Source organism: Tamandua tetradactyla, chromosome X, assembly GCF_023851605.1.
Source record: "Tamandua tetradactyla isolate mTamTet1 chromosome X, mTamTet1.pri, whole genome shotgun sequence".
Classification (NCBI taxonomy): domain Eukaryota; kingdom Metazoa; phylum Chordata; class Mammalia; order Pilosa; family Myrmecophagidae; genus Tamandua; species Tamandua tetradactyla.
Genome location: NC_135353.1, coordinates 107,611,786 through 107,621,344, shown reverse-complemented (window position 1 = coordinate 107,621,344; position 9,559 = coordinate 107,611,786). Strand labels below are relative to the sequence as shown.

The following is a 9,559-nucleotide window of genomic DNA, read 5'->3' as shown; positions in this document are numbered from 1 at the left end:
ATTCTTAGTTCAAGATATGTTACAGTGCATCAAAATTAGTTGTATGATAAATAGTACCTACTGACCATCTATAAAAGATGAGGCATTCTAAGGTGCCCTAATAATTTAAGTCTGTAACAGCTGAACAAGAAAGCCATTTTACTTAATTGTGGCACAGTCATCACTGCCTGGGCATTTAAGGTTAGACTCCAATCCTGTGCCCAATAGCAAACAGGGAAGTTTAATTGAAGAGGTGTCACTACATTTTTAAAAAATGTGTTTTAGAAGCCATTTATTTTGAGAGAAATACAGTTCCTAGGTACACTGTGTAGAGAGAGAGATGGGTAAAGGGAGCTGGTCCCTGAGCATTCTAAATCAAATTCCATGAATATAGTTTTCATGAGATGTATTTACTATATGCATTTTGCTAATACCTCCCTGAAAATCACCAAGTCTGTAGTTAGACTTCGTGTTGAATACTGTTGAGTTATAGGGGAAATAGTTGCATCAGGTAGCTAGTAACATCATACCAGTTATGAAAATTAAGACAAACCAGCTGATAGATTCCTGAAAAGAGCAAATTCCTTTTCAAAATAGTTATTGCACAACAAAGAAATAGCTCAAATCTGGAATTTATCAATTAAAATTGTGATCCTATGAAACAAATTTTGGAATGGATGTATAATTTCTTCAATACCAGTAAGTATCTTGCCACAGAAGGAGTTGTTGAGTGCATCAATGCTGTGGGAATGAGAAGACAATTTAGGGGGGAAATATACCCACAAGTAAGTTAACCTGACAAAAATAACCAAAATGAGTCAAGTGGACAAAAAGAAAGAAAGAAAGAAAACAGTAGAAAAAGACTGTTAAAAAAAAAGAACCCAAAATAACATGGGATGGAGGTGGAGGGGCCATAGTTAAGGCATCTAAAAAATTCCTCATGGCTTGGTTTATTAAAATATTCCCAAACTTTAAAAAAAAGATTTGAAAGCATCTGAAAACCATGCAAATCATTTAAAAACTCTGATGGCAAATTTAAACAGTTTGCAAGCATCATTCAGATGTTTGAAAGGAAAAAAAAACCTCTCTCTTCATGAGCTGGCATACTGTGGTCAAGTTCCTCCCGATTCTATCTTATACTGGATGGCAACCCAGAGGTCTGTGCAGCAGTCACAAACAAGGCATTATTATCTGGAAGGGAAGGGACAGTGGAATTTCCATTGGTTGGGGAACAACCCAGCTTCAGTTTTTCAAGATACTCTGTATGTACAAGTTTATAACACAGGAGAACTTTGCATCTTCAACTTTGAATCAATATTTGCAGAATTTTCCTATATTCCTGTATTAACAGAATCTTCCCAATCTTCTAATATTTCAGTGACTGTAAGAACATAAACATATGTCTTGTGCTTTTGGTCTTGGTTCTGCTCAAATATGCCCAGAAGCCTGCCTAATTTTGCTTTGACTCCAGCCTCTTTGACTCCAGCCTCTTCCCCTCAGGGCAGCACCGCCGGGCTCCTTCTCCGGCTCCATCCCTCCTCCTGGTCCGGATACCGATTGCTGCTCACCAGCAGCACCTCCTTCTCCTGCTCACACCTGAAGCACAGACACAGCACCGCTTTTAGAAGCCCTCGTGGTTGTAGGTCCGCGTCTGGTTCGGCTTGAACTTCATCCTCAAGGTGACCTATCACTGCTGCTGCTCTGGTTGCCGCCGTGGGGGCCCAGCTACCACCACCTCGCTGGGGAGTGGGGTCGAGGGCGGGTCGGGGCTCAGGGGGAGGCAGCGAGGTTGGTTTGCCCCGGAGGCAGCGGCCGCTTCTACGCGGGGCAGGACCTGAGGGCCCGTCACTGGAGCCCGGGGGCTGGGGTGGGGGCGCCGCCTCTGCCCCGGCTTGCGCGCTCTCCAAGTAGCCCACCACAGTCTCGCAGCTGCCGCTGGGGAAGAGCGAGGAGCAAGGCAGAGATAGTTGCCAGGCAGGGAAAGTTGCCGGAACCAGGGCAGCCCTGCCGCGCCACACCATAATTTTTTTGAACACTTGCATCACTCCAGCAAAAGAAAGAAAAAAACTCATACATGCTATTCTAGTTTGCTAGCTGCCAGAATGCGATATACCAAAAACAATGGCTTTGAAAAGGGGGACATTTATTATGTTGCAAGTCCACGGTTCTAAGGCTGTGAACATGTCCCAACTAAAGCAAGGCTATAGAAATGGCCAATCTAAGGCATCCAGGGAAGTCTACCTTGGTTCAAGAACTCAGATGATGTTCAGGGTTTCTCTCTCAACTGGAAGGACACATGGTGAAGTCTGCTAGCTTTCTGTTCCAGCTTCTTGTTTCATGAAGCTCCCCCAGGGGCATTTTCCTTCTTCATCTCCAAAGGTCTCTGGCTGCACGGGCTCTGTGGTTCTTTCCAAAATGGTTCCCTCTTATTAGTCTCCAGTAAGCAACTCCACCTTGAATGGGTGGAGACACACCTACCTTCATGAAAATTATCTAATCAAAAGTTACCACCCACAACTGGGTGGGTCACATCTCCATGGATAATCAAAATACCCCCATCCAGCAATATTGAATGAGGATTAAAGGACATGGCTTTTCTGGGGTCCACAAATTCAAGGCAGCACACATACCATATTTCTTATCCCTTCCTCTCATTAACCACTAGTATTGCAATCTACTCAATTTATTTTAACCTTTGTTCCCCCGTTATTCGTTTATTTTAATCCATATTTTTTACCCATCTGCCCATACCCTAAATAAAATGAGCCCCAGCCACAAGGTTTTTACAATCACACACTCACATTGTAAAAACTATATCATGGGCAGGCAGTGGTGGCTCAGTGGCAGAATTCTCCTCTGCCATGCCAGAGACCTGGGTTCAATTCCCAGAGCCTGTCCATGCTAAAACAAGAAAAAAGAAAAAAAACTGTATCATTGTACAATCATCTTCAAGAAACATGGCTACTGGAACACAGGTCTACAGTTTCAGGTACTTCCCTCCAGCCCTTCCAAATACACCATAAACTAAAAAGGGGGTATCTACATAATCCCCTTGTAAGAATAACATCCAGATAACCTTTCGACTCTGAAATCTCTCAGCCACTAACACTTTATTTTGTCTCATTTCTCTCTTCCTCCTTTTGGTCCAGAAGGTTTTCTCAAAACCTTGATGCTGGGTCCTGTCTCATCCCAGCATTTCTGTCCCACATTGCCAGGGAAATTTACACCCCTAGGAGTCATGTCCCACATAGGGGTCGGGGGGAGGGCAATGAGTTCACTTGCCTTGCCAGCTTACAGAGAGACAGGCCATATCTGAGCAACAAAAGAAGTTCTCTGGGGGTGACTCTTAGACCTAATTTTAAGTAGGCTTAGCCTATCCTTTGTAGGAATAAGTCTCATGGGGGCGAACCCCGAGATTGAGGGCTTGGCCTATTGATTTGGTTGTCCTCACTGCCTGCAAGAATATCAGAAATTCTCCAAATGGGGAAGCTGAATATTTCCCCCTTTCTCCCCAGTCTCCCAGGGACTTCTTTATACTTCTTTATTCACTGTCCAAATCACTCTGGGATTTATTGGGGCACCACACTAACCTGGACAAACCAACAAAATCTCATACCCTATTTAAGATTCCATGTACTTATGGTGTTCAATTAAATTGACCATACAAGTTAAATTAGGAAATGCAGTACCCAAAATATAAATTTTGAACCAAATAAACATGTCTCCCTTTAGTCACACATAGAAGTTTAAGTTTTAAAATATGGATGATATCATCCTTTACCCAGTCTTCTGATATACCTTACTCCTATCCAGATCAGCTTCATTTGTATCTCTACTCGATATCTGATCACTTTTTCAACTTTTTAAACAGCTTCTGTATGGGGCACTGCTGATTTTCATAGCTTCAGAGCTCTAACTCTGAGTCTCAGTGTCACATAAATACCTGAAGTTTCTGGGAAAGACCGTGTTATATACAAGCAGCTCAGCATCTGAGAATTTAGAATTAACAGTTATACCTCCTGAATATATATGACTGCTGTAAGAGCTTACAATCTAGGACCCTTTACAATATATCCCAAACTGATATCCCATACTTTCAACTTTAATTCAGGTGTGATTGTCTTTTGATGGAGAAACTGCAGTAGCATGGAAACTGTTGGGCATTGTGACATAGAAAGTACTTTCTGGAGGATACTGAGATTAGCTTAAAATTCAGGAGCAAGAGTCAAACTAGTGGTTCCACAGCTGATCTTAATTCCATACCTTATCATCAGTGGAATGAAAAATATATGCTATTGATCATGTCCAAAGCCTCCCATGGACTTTCCAGGGAATGTTTTAGGGGTCTGATTGGAGAATTGAGGTGAATGCTAAAGTTTACATTTTGAAGTTAATATAGTATCATCTAGTCGAGCCATGAACTCTGGGTTAATTGTGCTTTCTCATATATTACAGTGGCACAAGTACCCTGGTTTATCACACTTCTCATGTATAGTGAAGTTAAATGACAAACAAAATTTTTTTGCTTCACTGCTGTTCTATATTTACAGGGTTTTTTTGTTTTTGTTTGTTAGTTTTAAGAAATTAAGTGGTAGCTAGCTGTGCTGGTTTGAAAGGATGTATGTCCCCTAGAAAAGCCATGTTTTAATCAAAATCCCATTTCATAAAGGCAGAATAATCCCTATTCAATACTGTATGTTTGAATCTGTAATTAAATCATCTTCCTGGAGATGTGACTTAATCAAGAGTGGTTGTTAAGTTGGATTAGGTGATGGCATGTCTCCACCTGTTTGGGTGGGTCTTGATTAGTTTTTGAAGTCCTATAAAAGAGGAAACATTTTGGAGAAAGAGATTCAGAAAGAGCAGAGCAGAATGGCATAGCCACGAGAAGCAGAGTCCACCAGCCAATGACCTTTGGAGATGAAGAAGGAAAATGTCTCCCAGGGAGCTTCACGAAACAGGAAGCCAGGAGAAGAAGCTAGCAGATGATTCCATGTTTGCCATGCGCCCTTCCAGATGAGAGAGGAACCCTGACCGTGTTCACCATGTGCCTTTCCAGATGAGAGAGAAACTCTGACTGTGTTCACCATGTGCCTTCTCCTTGAGAGAGAAACCCTGAACTTCATCATCCTTCTTGAACCAAAGTGTCTTTCCCTGGATGCCTTAGATTGGACATTTCTATAGACTTATAATTGGGACATTTTCTTGGCCTTAGAACTGTAAGCTAGCAACTAATTAAATTTCCCTTTTTAAAAGCCATTCCATTTCTGGTATATTGCATTCCAGCAGATAGCAAACTAAAACACTAGCCTCTAGAAGTATAATGTTTCAGGCTACCACAGTGAATACATAGAAATCTAATCAGGGATTAAAAAAAAATCTTACATAACTTTTCAAAATTGATTGTTTCAAGTTGGTGCTTATTTAAAATAAGTGGTAATGTACTTGAATGTATTTTTATGACAATGATTCAGTAATGGTAATTTTACTATTAAAGAAAGTGAAAGGTTTAGTTTTAGTAGCATGGTTCAGAATTTAGCTGTCAGGTGTTTCTACCTAAGGGCAAAAGAAAATGATAGTAATAATTGCAGTGGCTTTGTTTTATTTCTGCATGTGTACTAAGCACAGATTTAAGGAGGTGGGTAGTCAGGTAAATGTACTTCATAAATTTGGAGATGATTGTCTTTCTATAGGTTTGCTATGCTTGACTGTTTCCATGTTCTTCCAGTGATGATTTTACAGCCTTTTATCAGTTTACTCATGGGGAATTAAAATGTAACTTTTATTTCCATGGAATTAAAATATAAAATGTGCTTTTAAGCTGTAAAATCCTCAGCTGAGTAAGATTGCTATAAGAGAGGCTAACTACAACCTGCATTAATTCACTTAAACAAGTTCTGTTATGCTGTGATTTGAACTCTCATCACAACTGATTAAAAACACAAACCATTTTCCATTTATAAAAAAAGAGAGAGATCCGTCACATACAAGGGAAGTTTGGTAAGACTATGTATGGATTTCTCAGCAGAAATGATGGCAGCAAGAAGGCAGTGGTATGATATATTTAAGATACTGTGCTAGTTTGAAAGTGTTGTATACTCCAGAAAAACCATGTACTTTAATCCTGATTCAAGAATGCAAGGTGGAAACTTTTTGATTATCTCCATGAAGATGTAATGCTCCCAGTTATGGGTGTGATCTTTTGACTAGATTACCTCAATTGTGTGTGTGGCCTTTTGCTTAGATGGAGATGTGTCTCTTTCAATTCAGGGTAGGTTTTGTTTACTGAAGTCCTTTAAAAGAGGAAACATTTTGGAGAAAGCACAGAGCAGATATTGACACTTGGAGAACAGTTGTTTCAGAGCTGACAGAGCCAACATGAGACCCAGACATTTGGAGATGCATGGCCCAGCAGACATCAACCATGTGCCTGCCCATGAGATGCTAAGCAAGCCATAATCCAGGGTTGTGTCCCAGAGGAGCCAAAATGAAGGCCCACAGATGCCAAGTGAAGAACCCTCACAGGAAACCGAGGCTGAAAACAATGAAGCCCAGGAACAAGGGGCCAACAGATGCGAACCATGTGCCTTCCCAGATGATAGAGGTGTTCTGGAAGGCATTAGCCTTTCTTGAGTGAAGGGGCCCTCTTGTTGGTGCCTTAGTTTGGACATCTTCTCAGCACTAGAACTGTGTAAACTTGTAAGTTATTAAATTTCCCTTTTTAAAAGCTGCTCCATTTCTGGTATATTGCTTTCTGACAGCATTAGCAAACTAATACAGACACTGAAAGAGAGAAACTGCCAACCAAAAATTCTATATCTAAAAAATCTGTCCTTCAAAAATGAGGGAGAGTTTAAAATACTTCCAGACAAACAGAGCAAAGAGAGTTTGTGAACAGAAGACTTGCTCTACAAGAAACACTAAAGGCAGACAAGAAAAAGACAGGAGAGGTCTGCAGAAAAGTGCAGAAATGAAGACTTTCAGTAAAGGTAAAAAGAGAGAAAAAACCAAGATATGATATATCAGAATAAAGTCATGACACATGCAACAATGTGGATGAAACTTGAGGACATTATGTTGAGTAAAATTAGCCAGAAACAAAAGGGCAAAGTCCACATGGTCTCACTAGTATTAATTAACATTAATGAATGATCTTTGAGAGTTAAAGTTGAGAGCATATGTTATGAAGAGCTAGAAAGAGGATAGAGATTGGGCATTGGATGCTGAAGTAGTACAAAATGTTCAACAGGATTGTTTGTAAAGATCCAGAAATAGATATCACAATACTCTGATGGTAGCACAATATCTTAAGTACACTGAACAAAGCTGAGTGTGAGTATGGTTGAAAGAGGGAGGCTCGAGGCATGTATGACACCAGTAGAAAAGATAAAAGATAAATACCAGGACTGTATAACTTAGCGAAGCCTAGAGTGGACAATGGTGGTGATTAAATGTACAAATATAAGACTGTTTTTTCAGGAGGGAGAACAAACGAGTATCAACAGTTCAAGGCATTGAAAACGGGATGGTGTATGGAAAACATACAATCCGTGCAAACTAGGATCTATGATTAACAGAAACAGCATAATATGCTTTCATTAAATGTAACAAAGTAATATGTTTCCATTAAATGTAACATAGGCAATATATGAAAGCTAAATGTCAATAAGAGGGAGATATAAGGGAGGATTATTCAGCTGTACAAAGGAATGAAATTCTGGCACATCTGAAACATAGATGAACCTTGAGGACATCATGTTGGGTGAAATAAGTCAAACATGAAAGGACAAATACTCTGTGATCTCACTGATATGCAATAATTAGAACAAGAAAACTCATAGAGTCAGAATCTAGAATATAAGTTACCAGGGGGTGGGTGGGAATAGGGAATAGGTAGTTAAGCTTCAAATCTACAGAATTACCATTTGGAACAATAGAAATATTTTGATAATGGATGGTGGTGATGGTAACATAACATTGTGAATATAATTAACAGCACTGAACTATGTATATTTGAATGTGTTCAAAAGGGGCACATGTTAGGCTGTATATATGTCACTAGAATAAGTTGCTTTAAAAAACCCATGGAACTCTTTCTTTTCTAGTCCCAGGCACTCCTGGAGCTCCAGGCAAGGGTGCAGACATGACCAAGTCCAAGAACCACACCACACACAAGCAGTCCTGGAAGTGGCACAGAAATGGCATCAAGAAGCCCCGATTACAAAGATATGACTCTCTTAAGGGGGTGGACCCAAAGTTCTTGAGAAACATGTGCATTGCCAAGAAACATAAGAAGAAAGGCCAGAAGTAGATTTAGGCCTATGATGCCAAGGCCATGAACACACATGCAAATGCCATCAAGGCCCTTGTAAAGCCCAAGGAGGTCAAGTCCAAGAACTCAAAGAGTGGTAGCCACAAGCTCAATTGAGTTACCTGCTTTGCCCACCCCAAGCTCTGGAAACATGCTCATGTGTGTATTGCCAAGCGTCTCAGACTCTGCTGAACAAAATCCAAGGCCAAGGATCAAACCAAGGCCCAGGCTCCAGCTCTGGCCCAGTTTACTACTCCCAGTCAGGCTCCCAAAGGTGCCAAGGTCCTCATGAAGACTTCTGAGTAGAGCCATCCATCTGTCAATGTGAGCATGGAAGGACTGCTATGATCCCTGGGCTGTCATTTGCATGGGGCTGGGCCCTCTGGTGCTATTTGTACAAATAAACCTGGTGCAGAAGTTGTAAAAAAAAGAACAACACACATGGAATTGCACAAAACAAATAATGAATCCTAAAAAAATAATAATAGTTAACACATAACTAATAGCTAATAGTAAATAGCAATTATTCTGTGCCAGGAATAGTTCTATGTACTTAACTCAGATTAATTAATTTAATCCTCATAATCTTATGAATTAGGCATAGGTACTATTATCATAATTCCTATTTTACAGTAAAGTACACTCAGGTACAGAACATTTATGTGACTAGTAAGTAGCAGAGTTGGGATATAAGCCAAGCTGGCTTTAGAACCCAAGCTCTTAACAACAATTTATACTCTACAAAAGGTAGCTGTGCAAGTTTGAAGCTATTATGTACCCTAGAAAAGCCATGTCCTTTAATACTCATTCAGTATTTGCTGGGTTGAATCTTTTTTATTGTTTCCATGGAGATATGACCCACCCAATTGTGGGTGGTAACTTTTTACTAGATGGTTTCCATGGAGATGTGTCCCCACCCATTCAAGGTGAGGTTGCCTACTGGGGCCCTTTAAGAGTGAACTATTGTGGAAAAAGCTTTAGAGCCACCAGAACTGAGAGCCATCAGAGCCAGCAGAGCCAACATAATGGACAAAGCCCTGGGAAAGCCATTGAAGAAGGCTGGAGAGAAAACTAGCTGATGTTGCCATGTGCCTTTCCAGTTGAGAGAGAAGCCCCAAACATCATCAGCCTTCTTGAACCAAGGTATCTTTCCCTTAAAGATAAGGGAAGCCTTAATTTGGACATTTTTATAGCTTTGCCTTGATTAGAACATTTTCAGTACCTTAGAACTGTAAACTTGCAACTTAATAAATTCCCCTTTTAACAAGC

General features: G+C 40.4%; 1 protein-coding gene and 2 pseudogenes across 2 annotated transcripts in view; 1 reads left to right on the top strand and 2 right to left on the bottom strand.

Annotated features, from left to right (window-relative positions):
* Window positions 1-2,021, bottom strand: part of LOC143671995 (moesin-like) — a 22,434-nt gene extending 20,413 nt beyond the window's left edge. The window contains exon 1 of the mRNA XM_077147003.1: window positions 1,689-2,021. Within this exon, the coding sequence (XP_077003118.1) occupies window positions 1,689-2,021 (333 nt within the window). The remainder of the gene's footprint in view (window positions 1-1,688) is intronic.
* Window positions 1-9,559, top strand: part of LOC143670397 (large ribosomal subunit protein eL29-like) — a 25,159-nt pseudogene extending 15,600 nt beyond the window's left edge. The window contains exon 2 of the transcript XR_013169346.1: window positions 8,085-9,559. The product of XR_013169346.1 is annotated as a large ribosomal subunit protein eL29-like (transcript). The remainder of the gene's footprint in view (window positions 1-8,084) is intronic.
* Window positions 1,109-1,651, bottom strand: LOC143670398 (diphosphoinositol polyphosphate phosphohydrolase NUDT4B pseudogene; annotated as a pseudogene).